At 40.0% G+C, this 20,365-nt stretch overlaps 1 protein-coding gene across 1 annotated transcript in view; it reads left to right on the top strand.

The window, feature by feature from the left end:
• Positions 1-8,926: 8,926 nt before the first annotated feature.
• Positions 8,927-20,365, top strand: part of IPO5 (importin 5) — a 43,935-nt gene continuing 32,496 nt past the window's right edge. The window contains exons 1-3 of the mRNA XM_062566837.1: positions 8,927-9,080; positions 13,542-13,622; positions 19,710-19,902. Coding sequence (XP_062422821.1) covers positions 8,988-9,080; positions 13,542-13,622; positions 19,710-19,902 — 367 coding nt within the window. The 5' untranslated portion in view covers positions 8,927-8,987. The remainder of the gene's footprint in view (positions 9,081-13,541; positions 13,623-19,709; positions 19,903-20,365) is intronic.

Here is a 20,365-nt window from a genome sequence, read left to right as displayed (position 1 = left end):
GAATATATTATAGTAATTAGTAATTATCTCTTTTAGCTTTTCCTTTTAAATGCATTCCTTCAGCCTGCTAATTCTAGGTTAGAGTCTTTACTGTGATAAGCAGATGCAATTTTCATCAAAAGAAATGGAAATGCCATATACGGAACTTGTAATCTGTGCCTAGGTTTGCTGCTTTCCTCTGCTGCTTTTCCATTACACTAGGTGATGCTTCTGTAGCAACGATCATCTCTCCACTCAAGGACGTCATGCTTCTGTTACAGGAACTCAAACCTTACATTGGTGGTTTCACCACCGTATCACACCACAGTATCACATTTTACGGATTTGCTATTCATATTGTGTGCACGTCTTTCCACCTGCTTACCAAAGATTTTGACTAACTGATTGAACTTAAGGTCATTATTTTTCCAGATATGTTATTTAATAGTTTCTATACAATGAATCTCACTTTCTTGTTTCTATTAATCTCCTATTAATACTGGTAGTTATAAATCTACAGTTAATGTCTTCTTAAATCTAAAGATCTGCAAACACTCTTTCAGATCATGTTGAAATAGGTTACCAGCAGAGAAACTTTTAAAAAGGTGTGACAAATGCAATAAATGATATATACAAAGAATTAGCAAGAGATTTAAGATATAAATAATGTAATAGATAAAATTTGACATTCAAGACATGTTTTGTAAATCTTAGTAATTTGGAAATGCACAGTGTTATAACTATGCACTTACAGAATATGCTTCCTGCCAATGGATTTCCCAATTATAAGTCAAATGATCTACCAAAACAATTAATGTTCTGCCTCAAATACAAACAATTGCAAATTTGATTCCTCCTGGAAGCTTTATTTTTATACCAATATAGCAAAACGGGTTGAATTTTGACTATGTAGCAATCTCTTTTCCCCCACACCTAGGGAAGCTGGAAAAGATAAAAGTTATGCAATAATAAGTCAGAATCAGCTTTGGGGAGAAGGAATTACAATTGAATCTTGAATTCTGGCAAGTGAATCCAAATACAGAAGTTGTGAATTTTCACATTTTTTCATGATTTTCAAAGAATATTGATGAAATGTCAAAAAAGTACATTTGACAGCAAGAAGGTTGTTAAGCAGTCTTGATACAGCAAGCAGCTTTCAGCTTCTTCAGTCGGAAGGAGCTCAGCAGGTAATCATATTCTGCAATATCTTTGCAGTTATCTCAGAAAAAAATCCATTTACTCTCTTTCTGTGTAGTTATAGAACACGCTACACAATAACAAGAAAAGAATAGTGGGTAACTAATAGAAATGCATAAAAATGGTTGTGAATTTCTCTCTTCCCCTGTGCAACTTCACAAAATCCTTTAAGCACAGAGGCTTGTCAAATGAACAAATGTGTAATCAGACCTGCTAACGTTCACTCATTCAAAATTTTTTCTTCATTTTGAATTAATTTTAAGGTTGTCAAGCTTTTCCCCCTATGGGTAAAGGACATTCATGTGGAGACTGTGAGACATCGACAAAAATCTCACTTCCACTCATTCCTTGGGGACCCTCAATTTGTGATTGAGGAAATAGCATTTCAGCTGTCTAATAGCCCACCCAATGTACTCCTTTTGGAGCATTTCTTTTCATGGTCTTTTCTCATTCCCTTTCCATGCTAGGAAAAGTATCAGCCATAGAACTGCATCCGAAGCACCAGTATGTGGTTCCAGTCTTTTACTGTAGTCTAGGCTAATGTAGGTAAGGTCAGAAAGTTTCTTTAACCTGCTCAAAGCTTCTGTGATAAGGATCTGTTCAGATTAACTTCTCAAGCTGACACTCTCTGCCACCTGCCCTAATAAGAGCAACAATACCACTGAAGTTGTCTGTGGTTATTAAAGACCACAAGTCTTCAGTAAAAATCAAATTCTATGACATTTAATTCAATTCTGAGAACTGAATTCTACGACTGACTGATTTTTTGTTTGGTTTTGGTACAAGGCAATCCCCAGAGTGTTTATCTTGACCTCTTAGAGAATGATTACTTCTCACCTTATCATCCTGTGCCATTTTCCACTAAAATTGTATATTCCAATTTTATATTTGCACTTTAGTATCTTATCTATTTTTTTCAGTACAAACTCCATGTGTTTTTGCATTCTTCTCAACCTCTGTGTTGTCAATACATCAAATCATATAGCCCTATAAACACTTAGATCATAAGTCTTGGAAAGGTGACTCCTCAATTAATCAAGTCAGATGACCTTGTCTTGAACTCACAGGCCTACATTCATATTGCATATAACTTTCTACATTTCCTGCGGGATTTGCAAGGGAAGTTCAGCAGGCTGTAGTACTTCGTACTGCTCAAGTTGTTCAGTAAATTATCCACCATGGTTATGATACACCAGGCACAATATCAGTGTAGCTTTCTGTAACCCACACAAAAACCTTGTCTTCCCCTTTTTCCACTTTACTGTTCTTAAGCACAATGGTAAGTGGGAAAAAACCCTGTCCCACTAGTCACTTATCTCTGCTTATCTCCCAGTCCAGTGTACTTTACTCCATACTGTCTGACATTCTTTGGTAAGGTTAACCTAAACTGTTTTATCAGTTATATCTGCCTTATCAGAGAATATTCCCTGACATTTACAGATATGCCTATCAATTCTGCTTTCTGGGTGAACCTAAATTCCCATTGGACTGATTTCCTTTAAGGGAGATTTGACTTTCAGTGAGTAAATCTGGGAAGGGGGGAGTCTGAGATACTTCTTCCCACCAACATACAATGTTCAAAGCTTCACAGATAAAATACCTTTTTAAACTTTTAATGTGTAGGGTCTGCAGTACAACTTGCTTGTGAAGTTTCCTTATTTTGTCATTTAGCTCAGCAACCATTCCAATGACCTCAGAAGATTCCTACCCAAGAATTCTGGATTTCATTAGTGGTTAATGGCAATTCTCCAAACTGCCAGGACACTCACTACCCTCGCTTTCCCCTGAGCACTTGGGTAGCCCTGTTGTATCACCTTGACCAAACCATTTCTGCCTTCTTATACAGAAAACCAGCAGGAGATCAGGAGATCAGGATTGCATGCAGTATTTTATAATATTTAAATAGTAAAAAGAGCAACATCTCTGTCAGTACCCTTTTTAGTGCCATGTATCTGCAAGATAACCTGAAGCATTACATTGAACTTTTTCAGCAAGTCAGAAAGTGATAAGGGAAATAAGTTGCATGCTTTACATTATCTTTGTAACTCTAAAAAAAAATGACACCATAAAAACAATGACATAATTTTTCTAACATTGGCACTGCTGGTTTAGCACTCACAACAGCAAGAGTAGTAAATGCAGTACCCAAAAGCCAAGTCAATTACTGTGGATAGGAGTTTCTCCAATATCTCACGGCATCTGAGCAAGCCCGTCTTGAGCTTTGATTACAAGCAAAAGATGAATGAAGAATTTGTAAAATCTATAGTCAGCTGCCGACGCTCATTACAGATAGGCTTGTAATCCTTTACCTTACCCTGCATTTTGGCCAGAACAATTACGAGACATTGTGTCCTATTTGCAGATAGCTTGTTCTGCCAAGACAGCTTTGGCCTCCCACCCACTAGAACATAGCTTGCCACTGACATCAACTTACTCTATTTCATATCCTTTTGCTAGAAATCTGTCTGAATGAACTTCTCTAGTTCCTCTTTAGTCCTTCAGGCTATCACGGCTGCATTTGTTGTAGATTTGGGACCATCCACATGGATCATCATAAGGGCTGTAAATGTTTAGTAGATTTCTGCATGTGGCAGAGCTTAAGGACAGTTGACCTGTAACTATGCTTAGAAACTAGCTTTGAATTTAGGATTTATTAAGACTTATTTTCCTGTATATTCTTCTCAGAAACATACTTACTCTCCCTTCAACTTATTCTTTGCCTCTGAAGGCTGTAATACACACACGTCAAACCCTTCACAAGCAAATCAGCATCAGCAAGTATTATTCAGGAGTCAGACACTTTTCCTCAGATTGTTATCCTACATGCCCTATTATTCTGACACAAACTTTACAGCACTTTTCAGGTAAAATAAAATCATGGACTGCATTGCCCCCCAGCTCCTCTTTCATTCATTAGCAGAGTTGTGAAGTTTAATAGATGCTTTTGCTTTCGCTTTTTGAAAACTTGAATTGCTACCAGTCTGTCTCAAGAGTTTTAAAAGGTCAATAAAGATGCTTTGGACAAAGTACAATTCAACATACCTCTTTGGTCTGGACTGCTAAAAGTAGTTTAGGTAGCTGTCGTTCTTTGGAGAACAAAATGAGCATTTTGTGATCTTCTATTTAATGAACATCTTCCTCTCTTTCAAAACATACAGAACCATTTTCAGCACTTTGTATTGTTCTCTTTGTAATCGAGACAGACTGCAAAAGTTGGGCAATGTCCAGCAGCACAAGCGTTGCTGCCAACTGTTTTGTTTCTGTGTCTATCTGAGCTCTTGTTCGTCAGGTACCTGTTCAGACCACTTTTGATACTGACAGCTACTTCTTTAGCACAGTTTCTGGCTATTTCTCACACTTCAGCTTCAAACGTGTCCCATGTTAGAATGGAACACCTGACTTGGCATGTTCTCTGATTATATTGCATTAGAGATATTTTTATTCAGACTTTTTCCAATACTTTTAACTGCTTTTTACCTAAGTTTTCAGTCTGCTTTCACCAAACTCTGTTAGTATTTTAAGCTGAGTATCACTGATCTGCTGGGCTTACATGCAGCTGAGTTCTCCTCAACCCCATGGAGATGCTCCCTTCTTCTCTCTGAATACAATGAAGTATTCAAATGCAGTCCTACAGCATTCTACTGCCTGGCTTTAATGATCATCACACACACAGAGATGGACACACACACACACACACACACACACAAACACACACAGAGCCCAGTCTTCTCACTAGGCTTCCCCTCTCAAATTGCATAGGGCGGTTTCTATCTTCCCCTTCTAAGGCAACTCTAACTCATTCTGACTTCCAATCCTGGAACCCCAAAGATGATTGAGCAACTGGTGTTCAACTCTTCAGCAAAGTACTATTTTCACTTGCCTGGCTGTTTCACAAATATTTATACAATTTTTAGGTACAACCCACTCCCTGCATCTACTGAGATGGAAGAAATAGAACAGACAAGACAAAACAATCTTCCATACTGTGCATTTTACATTCACTCAGCAATCCGTATGAGATATAGCATTCTTTAACTAACCATCCGATCAAAGGTATCTGCTGAAATCCCAATTAGGAGAACTTAAGATGAAAGCAAATACATATATTTATTTACATATGGAAAGCACACAGCAGGGTTACTAAAGTTTATAAAAAACACAGGTGAGAGAGAGGCAGGAAAAACATACTTACTCCAAGACCAGATCCAAAAGGTCCTTCAGAATCTGTGACAAGCTGCAAACACATAGTTTGGATCTGAGGGCATTTTCAGAAAAGCTCTTCACATTAGAAACTAGAAAACTTCATATTAGAAACTGCTTTTATAATTTTATAATTACTTTGGGTCCTTCTGAGCTTTCATTCAGCTTAACATTACTCTCTAGCTTTGTCCACAATTTACTTCTTAATTCAGTCAAGAAGATGAACATCTATTTCCCACCAGATCATTGGCTGCTTCCTCTTGCTTTGAAAAGCTCATATCCCTTGGGCATAGCCCAGTTGCGATGCTTACCCAGATGGTACCGGATTCAGCTAGTGACTGCTTCATTGCTTGGCTAAGCTCCAAATAGTTCATTAGTACACTATGAGGCAGAAAGCCTTTTGCTAGCAAATAAGGCAATGTTCAAATCCTTTAATGATACAGATTATGGACTTACATCCCACATGGACATAGGGCTTGCTAATATTGTTTTATTCAACCACATAATTGGGATCAATCAAAGTAGCATATTATTTATTCTTGTTTGAGATCAGACATAACTTTGACCAAAACATCTCATGAAAATACATATAAGGATGATACTTTTTTCCCTGTCTTCAAGGGATACTGTATCTCATTTGAACAGACTTACATGAGGACTTATATAGATGTATAGAAATCAGGCTAATATATTGAATCTTACATCTTTATGCCTTAGACTCATATTTACATCTGCAGTGCAAATACATCAGTGAAAATTTTTAATGAATGCACACTCTACAACTGCGCAGTGCATTTAATGGTTTCTGTCGTATTGTATGAACACACAATCAAAAGAAATATTGTTAACTCATCTCAACACAGTATGGTTCTGCAGGTGAGATCTGGTTAAGTTACTGTCTGCAATGTCTTTACCTAATCTAATTACCTACCTGATGGCATGCGCCCACACGTGCTGAGGGAGCTGGCTGATATCATGGCAAGGCCACTCTGAATCGTCTTTGAAAGGACATGGCAATCAGGAGAGGTTCCTGAGGACTAGAAGAAAGCAAATGTCACTCCAGATTTCAAAAAGGCAAGAAGGTGGATGCAGGGAATTACAGGCCAGTCAGCCTCACTTCAGTCCCTGGAAAGATGATGGAGCAGCTCATCCTGGATACCATTTCCAAGCCCAAACACCCTCACCTCACTGGAAGCAGTCACCATGGACTTATGAAGAGGAAATCATGCTTAACCTACCTGATAGCCTTCTATAATGGGATGACTGGCAGGGTAGCTGAGGAGTAGTGCATGTTGTCTACTGTGACTCTAGTAGGGCTTTTGACACTATCTCCCAGAACATCCTCATAGGCAAGCTCAGGAAGTTCAGGCCAGATGAGCAGACAGTGAGGTGGATTGAGAACCGGCTCAACTGCCAGGCTCAGAGGGTTATAATCAGTGGTGCAAAGTCCAGCCAGAGGTCAGTCACTAGTGGTGTCCCCTGGGGATCAATAATGGGTCCAGTACTGTTTAATCTCTTCACTAATGACCTGGAATTAAGGCCACTCTCACCAAGTTCGCAGATAACACAACACTGGGAGTGACTGATACACCATGGGGTGCAGCCTCTCAGAAGGACCTCAACAGGCTGAAATGGGCAGAGAATAACTTGGAGGTGATCCTCCCCCTCTACTCAGCCCTGATGAGGCCCCATCTGGAGTGCTGGGCTCCCCAACACAAGAGAGACATGAAGCTACTGGAGCAAGTCCAGTGAAGGGCCACAGAGATGAATAAGGAACTGGAAGATCCATCATACAAGCAGAGGCCGAGAAAGCTGGGCCTGTTTAGCCAGAAGACTGAGAAGGGATCTTATCAATGTGTATTAATGGAACAGAGTAAAGAAGGTGGAGCTAGACTCTTCGCAGTGGTGTCCAGTGACAGGATGAAAGGCAGTGGGCACAAATTTAAACTCAGGAAATTCCTTCTGAACATAAGAAAATACTTCTTTGCTGTGAGAGTGGTCAAACATTGGAACAAGTTGCCTAGGTTGTGAAGTTTCCATCCTTGGAGATGTTCAAAACCCAACTGGTCATGGTCTTGGCAGCAGGTGTGTTGGACTTGATGATCTCCAAAGGTTCCTTCCAACCCAACCATTCTGTGATTCTGTAATTGTGAAGTAAAATGGCCATGCTTAAATTCCGCACAATACCCGTATCCTTCTCAAGGGAAACGTTTTTATTCTATTATTTTAGGGAAGTGGCTTTATTCAAATAATCTAATTGCCATTTCAGCCAGAAAAACAGATCTGAATACATTGTTCTTACAGTTCTAGGCTCTTACTTAGAACCACAGACACTGCTCTGTTTTATTACGCCACTGATTCTAGGCATAGTCACACACATCCTTGCAATAGCACTTCAGTGATTTAAGAATTACTGCCCCTCAGCTATGACTTGAGCGCTGCCAAGACTCAATGACAGAAGCACATGATTAGGCCTCTGTTTTCAGGAGCCACGCAGATACGCTGTACAGGGAAGTGCTCATTCTGTCCGTGCAATGTGCAGCACTGCGGGATTAAGATGGACAGCGGGGTAGCCCCTAGTGTCCCCTCAGCATCCCGCAGCGCAGGCATGCAGACCTGTGCCGCTTCTCATCTGCTACAGCCCGGACAAGGGAAGGCTGAAGCAGTTCTCCGGTCACATCGCAGCTGCTGGCTGACGCCACGCACCTCTTGCTCACTACCAGGAAAGGGCAGAGGTGAGAAATCGCTTTCCACGGGCTGCTGCAGAAGAAGGGAGGCTACACCCTTTCTCGCTCTTCCCTTGGGGTAAGAGCACGGCGCCAGGGCGCCTCGCGAGCCAGTGAACCCCGTGACCGCGGCTCCCCGCCACCGCGCCAGAATGGGCAGCGCCCTCGACCGCCGACGGCCGCGCTGCCCCGCCAGCCCGCGGAGGCGAGCACCCCGCGGCGCGCCGGCACCCACGCGGGACCCCCCTTCCCGCGGGGGGCGCTGCGCCCGGCCCAGCCGAGCCCGGCCCACCGCGCGCCCGCGCGCCGGGGGCGGGGCCGAGGCGGGGGCGGGGCCGCGCGCGTCACTGGGCGCGGAGCGGAGGCGGGGGCGCCGCGCAGGGAGGCGCCTTGCAATCTCCCGCGCTTTCCTTTCCTTCCCCTCCCCCCACCCGCTCTCCAGCTCGGCGGCCCGGCGCGGCCCCGCTCTTCCCTCACCGCCCCACCGCGCCCCTGACCAATCCGGCGGAGAGTGTCAGAGCCGCTCGCCAATGAGAGCCTCCGTCGCGGCGTTCCCCCGCCTCCCCCTCCCACCAATGAGAAAAGGGGAGACAGGCTCCCATTCAGAGACGAGTTTTCAGTCCACACGCGCGGCGAGTCATCCCGACGTCATAGTGGAGGCAGGCCAATGGGGGGCGAGGCCCCGCGCGTTCGAGCCAATGGGAACCTCCGGAAGCGCAGCGGCCGCGGCCGGCCCTGCTGGGGGGAGCCGGGAGCAGAGCGCGGTGGCGCCGGCTCCGCCTCCTTTTTTCTCGCTCCCAGCGAGGCCGGCGTCCCCCCCCTCCCCTCCTCCGCCTCCGCCCTTTCCCCGCCCGGCCGGCCTCGCTCTCTTTCCCTTTCGCAGCAATGGCGGCGACGGCGGAGCAGGAGCAGCAGCAGTTCTACCTTCTCCTGGGCAACCTGCTCAGCCCGGACAATGCGGTCCGCAAGCAGGCCGAGGTAAGGGGGCCGCCTCGCCGCCGCGGCCCTCGGCGCCGGCCCGGCCTGTCAGACCGGAGGGAGGGAGGGAGCGAGGGAGGGGGACAGGGAGGCGGTGGGGCCGGCCAAGCCCCACGTGTGAGCCGCGGCACCAGCTGCTGCCGGCGCGGCGCGGCGCGGCGCGGGCCTCGGCCCGGCGGTTGCGGCCGTTTCCCCCCCACACACACACCCAAAATGCCCCCGGGGGCGCGAGGGCCGTTTCGGCCGTTAGCTCGGGCGCCGGCCGCGCGCGCGTGAGCGTGAGGGGTCCCCCGCGCGCCCCCCGCTCCCCCGCGAGGCTGTTCCCTTCGGCGTGCCCCGCGTGTGGAGGTGCCCCGTCACTGGGAAATATCCCCCTGAAAAAGAAGCCTTCCCAATCCGTCGGGTTTCTGTGTTATCAGCAAAAACTTTTTTTTTTTTTTTTTTTTTTTTTTTTTTAAGAGGGGATGTGTCATTTCAGCTAGAATTCTTTGTGATGGCTAAGCCACGTTAATGCTTCCTCTCTGTCATGCTCGAGACTCCATTGTCAAGCCTAGTGGGGAATCTCTCCCGCTGAATTCAACACCGGCGCCTATAGGTTTAGCATGAATTCCCCCTGCATGGCTGCCTTGGGTCTTTTATCCCTCTCATCACTTCGCCGGTCAGCGGAGTTCAGCGCATTGTTTGGCAAAGAATAAAAAGGATTGTTGTGCCTGATGCTGTAGCGAAAAATCCCCCTCCCCTCCCGCCCCCCTCTCCCCCCCCCCAAAAAAAAAAAAATAATTCGGGGAATGAGGAGGAGGGGAGAGGTGCGTTTTATTCTTACGAGCAGCTTCTAGAGAAGCAGCAAGTACTGTTTTGATAGTGCTGAACGTTGGATGGAGATCCTCTAGCCGTTCAATGAGATTTGAGTTTCTTTTGATTTAAGTGCTGGTGGGTGGTGTGTATGTATGTGTATATATATATATATATATATATATATATACATATATTAAAAAAAATGTCTCGCAGATTTTTGAACTTTACTAAAAATGTGACAACTGCTAGCATATGATATGTTAGAGGAAACCAAAGCTAAAGTAGCAGAAAACTATGTCATAATGCTTTGTGAAATAAAATATATCTTAGGGGAAAGAAGTCTAAAACTTAGATTGGAATAACTGGCATTTTCTATTTTTAAAATTTGCGTGGAGCTGAGCTGGAAGTTATTAAGTATTCATAGATATGTCTGTGGTATAGTCAATCAAGATAAGAAATCTCTGTGATGAAATATCAAGCTTTTCAAGTCTATTAATTTTGTACACAAATACAGTTTTTTACTTAAATACACAGAATCTGAGATCGATTTCTGCATATTCCCAAGATGTATTGGAAATATTTTCATGGCTTAGGATCATTCCCATTTGGAAGGGAGGCGGTCTATATTCCAGTCGCCTGGTGAAAGCAGAGTCAGCTTTGAGGTCAAGCCAGGTTGTTCAGAACTTCATCTAATCTGGTCCTGAAAACCTCTAAGGATGGAGACTGCACAACCTCTCTAGGCAGCCTGTTTCACTGTCTACTTTGTGAGAGTGTTTCTCCTTATATTTAGTCTGAACCTTCACTTTAGGCCTGTCGTGTCTCATCTTCCTCCCCCCACCTCCACCCCTTGCACTACTGTGAAGAGTCTGGCTATGTCATCTTGATGGCAGGTTAATGTTCTCGTACCTAGAAAAACAAATCTGTGTCTATACAGTGTAGGTAGATCGATTTTTGTTAAAATACTTTAAAATTAGTCTGTTTTTTGAAGAAGGACTTTCTTTGTACAAAAGGGATCTTTAGCCTTTAGAATATCTACTTACTAAAATCATACAGGACTCTTAATATTTGACCTTAAATGTTTGCACAGTTGAAGCTTTTTTTTTTTTTTTTTTTTTTTTTTTTTTTTTTTTTTTAAAGCATACTTACTGTTGGAAAGCTTTTAAGTATACTTATTGTTGGAAATATTTAATGCTTTAAGGGTTCAGATAAGTGATGAAAAATTGAATAGCAAGTTTTCATTTTGTCCAATGAACAACAGTGAGAATAAGAAATAAATGGACTAGGAACTGAAGAAAATGGACTGTTTCTGATTGGTCTGTTTGTTGAATGTAGTATGAGGGCTGTGTGTGAAAGACTAGATTTGAGATGTCTGGGGCTTGGAGAAGGCTTAAAAAGTTTTACAAAAGTGAAAAATCTGATCACCTCAAAAGCCGCCTTTTATTTAAATATTTGTGTATATGTGTCCATGTATGTGCCAGTACTCTCATAACTGATTCTGGCCAGCTTGCTGAAATCTGGTTTGTTTATTTCATCTCTTATTAAAAATTACTGGGATGTTGTCCATTGACTATAAGCTAAACCCCATATTTCTCTTATTTATGTCTCTGTCTTTAGGTTGAGATAGTGGCCTGTATTTGCTTTGTTTTATGCTTATCTCTTACTTTTTTACTTATTAATTTATTTATTGACTTTTGGACAGAGTAGATATGTGCATTCTGAAAGTGAGTAATAAATACTATGTAAGAAATTCTTACCTACAAATATAGTAGCTGCTGTTAAGCAGCTTTAGTTTATGATTTAGGAACCTGTCTAAAAGAGTGCCATGAGAACATTGCAGTGTCCAGGATACATTGTAGGCTTAGGGTCTAGCCAAGGCTTGTGGTTAGATGGAAGAGCCAGCAGAGGAGTCCACCACTTCACAAGGAAAGGTCCTGCTTTTGGCCATGCATTCTTCTTGCCTGCCTTGCACGAATGCCCTGGTGCAACTTCAGCTGCCTCTGGATCTGATTTACTGAGTTGACAGAATTACTCCATTGAAAAACTAGATAGCTTGCTGCCATCTCTAGTGGGTTAAAGCAGCTCAAAAAGGATTTTATGATTATCAGAACTGACTTGAGAGAACCTGTTACAGTGATTCAACTGCCTGTGAAAGCACAGCTTCAGCTCCATACTGGACCTGTGTTTAGGGAATCTTCCTTTTTGTTTTTCTGTACTTCTCTTTAGATTATGCTTGTAAATAATAATGCAATATAGATAGAGAAATTCATGGAAATGGTTAATTTGTGTAGACTTTCCATTATGAGCATAAATCTCATTTAATTTTTCAGACTTCTTAGTAAGGCTGGATTAAATACAGAGAGTCATTAATTGTGATTGTATATTAGCATCTATTAATTATGATTAGATATTAGCATCTAGAGAGAGCATGAAGTGACTCCAGGAATGAGGCCTACTAGGAAACAGATAAAGGGGAAGAACATGAATGTCTTGTATTAAATATGCGTGATGAAGAAACTGTACTTCACAAAAATAGCATGTACAATGTCAGGATAACGTAAGGTTGGCTGTAAGGAACTTGCTTGGAGTCCTTAGTAAGAGCAGGTCCAGTACAAAGTAAGCAGACAGGGAATTGAAGGAAATGAACCTGGGCAGTGTGTAGAAGGTTACACATTGAGTTCAGGATGGAGGAGTGAATGTTTGGAAAGGCTAGAGTAATTTATCTTGAGGATAAATTTGTCCATAAAAAATAATTATTATAGAATTAATAGGTAGAGATTTTTTTTTCTGAATATATGTGGTTGCTCTTTAGCATGTAATTCTCCTCTTAACTGCTTAAACTAAGTATATTCAAAATAATTTTTGTCCTCTGAAATTGTTTAAAGATGCTCGTGTATACTGTGATTCTGATGATAAAAGTTATCTTATTATGTTCTCAATCTACTTTCTAACTAGCAATCTAACTAAGAAAGACATAAGACAATCTAACTATGCTTTCATGGAATCTTACTCTTTATCAAGAGGCTTTCCTAAGAGAGAAGACAAAACAGTCGCTCTTTCTGACAAATAATACTTTAAGAAAAATATGTTTTTTAAAAAAACTGTGAAGTTAGAAGTAGATAACACAGTAGGTCACTGAATTTTAAGTAGGATTTTTAAAATGAAAAGTACTTATTCAAAATGCGTAATTAAGTCATGTAAGTGACTGCCACATGACATTCTAAAGGCCAAAAACATGAATTAGTTCAAAAAAAAAATGAATTTATGGACTATAGATTTGTCAGTGGTTATTGACCTATTGGTCATAGTCCAGTCTTGGGCTTCTGAAGTTCTTAATCCTTTGGTGCACTAGAAGCTAGGTTGGATTCCCAGGGGGGAGAGTGTTCTGTATGTATTGTATTTCTTAGCTCATCTCTTAAGTGGCCAATTGTAATATTGGAATAATCCACATATGGCAGAGCTTCCTATGTAATTAAGACTTTATTCATGGTTTTAGAATAGGTCAGAAAACTTTATTTTTGTAGATACAAATTTTTGTGATGCCATCTTCTATTAACTGCATGGATACTGAAGTTAAGCTGTTTAAAAAGAGAAGGCACTTTATATTAATGCTTAACACGTGCTTTTTAGTAATCGTTTTCAATAACCTCCATCTTTTTTTTTATGCAGGAGACCTACGAAAATATTCCAGGTCAATCCAAGATCACATTCCTCTTACAAGCAATCAGGAATACTGCTGCTGCTGAGGAGGTATGTCTCAGGAATCTTCTAATTCTGCAGATTTTCAAGGAAACTTGGAGGAAGGGGTAAAAAGTTGGTGCTAACCATTTTGGGAGAAATGAATGGCTCAATTGTCTTAATTTAATGTGTGCTTGTAGAGAGACCAGTTATCTATTTTTTTGCATGTCAAGTTCACTTAAACTTTTTGTTGTGGGATATTTAGTTTCAAAAGCAGTCTTTCATAAGTGACTGCTTAGACATGCATTGCTTTCTAGTTGTATACTTTGTTTAACTAATGGATTCTTCACTTAAAATGTATAATTAGTATGTGACTGTTATTGTGATGTTCCCTGAAGTAACAGTTAGGAGATGCCTTCTATTTTAAGTTCCTGTGCCTAAATGTGTTAAACTTTGCTTGTGTATTGTCTGAAACTTCTTGTACTTTTTAAATCAGAAGTAAAGTTTCTGAAAGCTTGATGTGTTTTTAATCTGATTACTTCCTGGGTGACTGTAGGGACTGGGGAGATGTGGTAGTTGCTGTTCTACCTGTCTTACTCAAATGTATTTTATTTTGTCCTATTTATGGGACAGTACATTCATCAGATCAGCTAGCACTGTTGTAGAATGAGTGGATAGCAGTCCCAGCACTATTTAAACTTGTTTCTGTGCAGTTTGGAAATAGTGCCTTTTGGATATTCCTTGATTTGTGAAAAGGCTTGCACACTTTAGTGATTCAGGAGTAGTATTTCTTGGTAAGATTAAATATTATTTTGAATTGGCTTGGATATGCAGAGTGAGGAACTCTGAGGTGTGATGTTTTGAAAGCTTAATAGTCGTATCTAGAGTTTTACTGAGCAACAGAAGGATGTAGCATTTAGAATTTCTGAAGAATACCACAAGGAGAGAATAATAGCATTGTTCTTCTCTGGATGGGTTGCATTCAGATTAGCAGTAGACACTATTGTGCTTTTTGGTGCTTAGTGTGTATCAGCTTAATATCAATGCTTATCTGCCTGCAGAACCATGTTCTTCTGACAAAATCCTTTAATACTGTACTAGTAACTGATTGTGTGAGAGCTGAGGGTTAGTAGTCTTTTCTCCTGCCCCTCTGAAATCTTTCTGATGATAGAAGGCTGAAGGACAATCTCTCCTATGTTTAATTTTGCGACAAAAAATAAGATCTATTGATGCCCCTTTTTCTTCAGAAGGTAATACTGTGTAGAAGTCATGCTTGCATGAAGATGCTTCTGTTTTGTATTGAACACATTTGATAAGTCATAGCTGACAATTGCAAAGTCATGCTTATGTTCTTCATGCTTTTATTTTTTCAACTGTCTTTACATCAATAAAGCAAATAGCCTAGAATCTAAAATTTTTCAAAATCTTTTTGATGACTCAGACTGATTTACTCAGTTGCTCAGAAACTTTTTTTACCTGTACAAATTATTCTTTCCAAAGTTTTCCAAGATTAACATTTGTAGACTACTTTGCCAATCTAATTCCACCAGTGGTGATTCAAAGAAAGGCTTAAATGCTTGCCTACAACTTAAGTAGATGTTAGGTACTGGACTCAAAATAAATAAAATCTTGATTAAAAAAGATCCACTGACATGCTCTCTTTGCCAAAAATTCATCAAATACCCAGTAGCCTAGTTGTGGAGACATCACCAAGCTTGATCTAAATGTTTCATACACAGAATGCTTCCCTGCACTTTCATATGCTTAGATGCTTAGAATGATTCTGATCTGAACAGCTAGGCACTTAGTTTCTGCATATGTTTTATGTAGATCCAAGAGCTGGGCAGAATAGTGTGTGCCTCACCGGTGGTTAGGGCTTTGGGCCTGGTATACGTCCTCTGAGCACAACTAGTGCACTGACACCATTGAATTCAGGCTGCAGGAAGAGGTCCTGGAACTGCCTGCTGCTTGAAGATCCCTTTCTCAGGTTTTGGCCAAGTGGGAGTCAAAGCCCTGTTCAGCCTAAGGCCTATCTATTCCTTTATGCCTCTCCTTTGGATTACAGACGAGTCTGGAGAAAATATTCCATCCTGTTTGCTGGAGCTGGGCTACTGTGTAGCAGAGAATGTAAGAATCGCCTCTTCCCTGTGTTTTAGCTTCATACTTTTCTGATGGAAGAGTGACACAGGTCCTAGAGAAATGGAGAAGAATGTCCAACTTAGCAGTTAGAGCACTTCCCTGCCAGGTGAGATGCAGGTTTGTACACTTCAGGCTAAGGAGGGAATCGAACCCAGGTCTCCCACTTCCTGAGCAAGTACTTTTTTTTTTTTTTTTTTTTTTTTTTTTTTTTTTTTTAATGTAATTAGGACTCTACTTCTTCCTCTGTAATTTCATTTTAGAGTTAGACAGAAAGTTGATGCATATTCAATGTTTACTTGATGGTCTTTATTCTTAAGATAGGTTTGGGCTCAATCCTGATGGCTTAGAGGCTGTTCCTTTGCAGTTCTGATTAACTGCCTAAATTTTAAAGAGAAACAGAAGTTTTGTATATTCTTCTCTTTGGTTTGTTTGTTTATTTATTTATTTATTTATTTTTCTTACTGGTTAACCCTAGCTTGGTAGTCTTCAATTGTGCCCTAATTCACAGTTAAATAATTTCAAACATTACGAAATAGTAGAACAGACACTGTGTTGTACTGGATTTCTGCTGTCCTTACAACCTGTTTAGAGTTTCTATGATCTTTCCATTTTTCCTCTCCTTATTATCACCCTGTAGGATTATGTTTTTTTAAGTCTGAAAAATACTGCTCTGCTCGTACAGCTCCCCATTCAGCACTTGGAGGGGAACTGATGTACGTCCCTTTGTGTTGCATGGGGAGGCCTTAGGCACTATGCACGTGGGTCTGTGTCCTCAGATGATGATGCTGCATAAGTCCGTCTTTGGACCAGGTGCTAAATACTGATCACCTCCATCCATGTGCATTTTCCTTCTCAAGGGCTTAAAAGGAACGGTAAAGTGAAAGTAAAAATCACTTTACAGTGCTGGACAAAATAGGCTTTTTCAATAAAAAGTTTAGATAATTCTTATGTTTCTCAACACTTTGAATGCCAGTGTAGAGCATAGGTATGCCAGAACTCTGTTCATAATTATTCTGTTTCCTTGCTCAACAAGTTGCCTTGCTTCCTGTGCCTTCGTTCTGCCATTGGTAAAATTTTAGAAGATTTTTCTAAAAGTATATTAAATTCTGTTAATAAAAAAAATGTATTTAAAAATTGAGTATTGTGACTATTTACTTTTTGTGTTAATTCCTTTGACATTCCCATCATTATAATGTGCCTTGGTAATTTAGATATGCAGAAAAATCCACTTCGGGAGAGAATTCTGCTTTTTCCTTCATTGACAGATAGAGGTTCTCCTTTTGGCATGTGCAATTTAGTGTATTCTTTCTGTTCTTACTGAAAGCTATAGCTGATAAGTTGTAGGATTTGAAAATACTTATTCAGATTCATGTCTTGTAGTATTTTATATAAAAGGAGCCTTTGGTGTGTATTAAAAACATTTGCTTCCTTAAAGCAGAAGAAACAGATTCCCAGAGTGGCCATTAATCCAACTATGTTCATCATAATTAATTTGACAATAGTAATTTGCATCCACAGATAGATATTTACTGAGGAAAATTTGATATTTATGATTAAAAACAGTTGTTTCTCTGATTCTTTCAAATATTTGAGTTTGCCTTAGAGAATTTGTAAATTTTTTTCTAGTAATATAATAATAGCAATAGTAACCAGAAGCCAATTCATTTAGTGCAGCTCTTGTGTTCCTTTGTATATCATGTTGCCTGTGTTTTACTTTGCAATCAGTCTGTATTTGTCAGTTTCCTAATATTTTAAACTGAATTCTAGAGAGAATTCTTATCTTTGAGACTACATGTGTTATGAAAATAAGCTTTACTCCCTATCTGGCCACCTAGTAGTATTCCAGTAAAGGAACAAATATAATGTGAGCTCAGATGTTATCAGAAATCAGTGAATATGCCCAGAAATACTATGATGCCTTTAGTATGGAAAAACATTGAATCGGAGTTTCTGCTTTGTATAATCCCAGCAGCTTTACTCACCAGCCCAGGCTTCTACTATGTAAATTCACCCTAATGATGAATAAAAATTTAGTCTTTTACAGTTTTGGTGCTTCTAGGGAGGGGAAAAGGAGAGTCATTGTTATGTTGTAGTAGTACTGTTAAAAGATTTTGGCCAAGCTGTAAGTGGGGAATCTCAGGGTAGTAGGGAAAGATTCTTTTCCCCAGATAAACTCATGTTGCCTAGCTGCACTTTTTCTAGAGGACTCTGTCTTATGGGAGCTACAGTGTAGATGGGTGCTGTGATCCTCTTTGTTCACCTTCTAACTTCCTCATATCTTCTAAATCTTGCATGTAGGATGGCTTCAGTCTACACGAGCTGATGAGGAGGAGAGTGGAGATGAGGAAGGATGTGGTATAAAGTCCAAGTCTTGTCCTTCCTTTTTGCTAGTGTAGAGATTCTGTGTGCAGTGCCCTTCTAGCTACACTGAAGACAGATAGGTGAATTGGATAAAAGCACAGTGAGTCTGGAGACTACAAAACAGCAAGAATAGTATCTTGGATGATGTTTTACCAACACTTGATTTTTGCAGGTCACTTCTGAAGATGTGGCACTGCTGCAATGTCAGGACCTCTTGTCTTTAGGTTATACTGTAGAGGTACAGTTCAAGGAGGTTTTTCTGGAAATCAGACGGCATTGGTTCTGCTGCTCATTGGAAGTCTTTGAAATTCCAAATGCTATCATAAATTGCTATTTTTCATCTAAATGTACACTGAATTAAGACTTATCTTAGAAAAAAAAAGTTGAGTGCAGGTTGTACTGAGGTTCAAGTAAAAGCAAGTGTTCTATTTACATTTTGAAACTAATATATTTGTGAGTGCATGAGCATTTTGCTCTACATGTTAAACTTCAAAACTTTGAGGGTAACTTTTGGTTACTGTTTGCCTTTCTGGAACCAGTGGTTAGTGAACGATCTACTTAAGTTATTCAGCATGCTTGATGTGTCTTTTTGCATTTACTGCAGACTTTGTTTTTATTTATTTTGAGTTACTGAGCTGCACTTTTTGCTTCTACTGCTTGTATAATTACAAATAGATAATTAAGTCATATTCTCATAGAATTGCTGGATGCAAGCAGAAACATATAAGACTGTAATATTTAGTATTTCTGGTTCCTATGCCCAACTTAAATGTAAAGGAAAAACATTTCATATATCTCCAAAAGACTAAAAGTTGTGTGTGGTAGTGGTTGCGTCATCTTCATTTGTTCTGCTTTTTAAATTCACAGTACAGTTCTTTGGGTTTTTTTATTCTCTTCCCCCTCCCCCGCAATCTCGTTCTGTGTTCCAAACTCTTAGAGTTAAATTTGGTTGTTTGAGAATGGGAACAGGGGTTACTGCTTAACTGTCTGGCAGAGTTTTCTCATTAGGTCAGTTGTTAATCCAAAAAAATGTGCTTGAATTGTAGTAAATTTAGCAGGTATTTTAAAATAGCAAAGTGTGTTTTAAACGTCTTTCAATAATGCGACAAAGTCCTTAACTACTCACAAAATATTATATCCAAGATTCAGAAAAAACAGGATACCTCAGTGAATTCATGATTATTTCTTTGACTATTTTAGTAGTTGTGATATTAAAGAAACTTCAGCTTAATCATGTTTCAGGTAATGTTTTTACCTACTATCAAAATTGTCATCTATTACTTGATGTATTCATTCACTTACCAAAAAAGCCTACACAGTAAAAATTGAGCATTTGGAAGCGTGATTTCAGTCATCTATCATATTCATAAGAGCATAGTTACTCCTTTCCAATGCAGTTTAGAGACAGATGTTACAGAATACAGAAAAGATTTGAAGCCACAGATGCACAGGAACTCTCAAAGCAGCATAGGTACCAAACACCTGGTACTTCTAGTTGATTTGGTTGGTGAAAAGAATGCTATCTAAATGACATTGTTCCTTTTCTAAAATCAAGTGGCTTATGAAGCTTTACAGTCACCCATAGAAATAAGAGTTCTTTCTCGTTTCTTGCAGTTTTCCATCAAAACATTTTAACATATATGATGTCTTATTCAATAGGCTAGACAAATGGCAGCTGTCCTTCTGCGACGTCTTTTGTCTTCTGCTTTTGAAGAAGTTTATCCAGCTCTTTCACCTGATGATCAGACCTCTATCAAAAGTGGCCTGCTGTTAATTATTCAGTTGGAAACACAGTCCAGCATGAGGAAAAAAATCTGTGACATTGTTGCTGAGTTGGCGAGGAACTTAATAGGTACTTTATATATGCTGATATCGTGGCATAAAGTTTATGTATTAATAATAGTGGTATTTTTATTTCTTGCTCTCTAGTCTTGTGTAGACTTTTTTTTGTATATACATGACCTATTAACTGATGTCAGCCATCAGGGTATAAAAAGAGATTTGGTGTTTATTTACATTATCCTTGGCCAGACAAGATTTTTAACACTTTTTAAAATTGTTTGACTGTAGGTGAGATTCGTATAAAATTTTAGAAATCCAATTTCATTTAATTTTTAGTAAAAGTTATGCTGAATGTCCATATTGGATACTATTTTGAATACTGTTATGTGACAGTAAATAGTGATCTTATATTCGTGATTTGTTCTTAAGTGCCTTTAGATTTACTCTTCTTACATTTTGGGCAATCTTATACTGTGACCTGGACACATCTTCAGATTAGCTGCTTGGAAATTTAAGAAACAGATGACTGGCTG

This window comes from Rhea pennata, chromosome 1 (genome assembly GCF_028389875.1).
Source record: "Rhea pennata isolate bPtePen1 chromosome 1, bPtePen1.pri, whole genome shotgun sequence".
Classification (NCBI taxonomy): Eukaryota; Metazoa; Chordata; class Aves; order Rheiformes; family Rheidae; genus Rhea; species Rhea pennata.
This window is presented reverse-complemented; position numbering and strand designations above follow the sequence as displayed.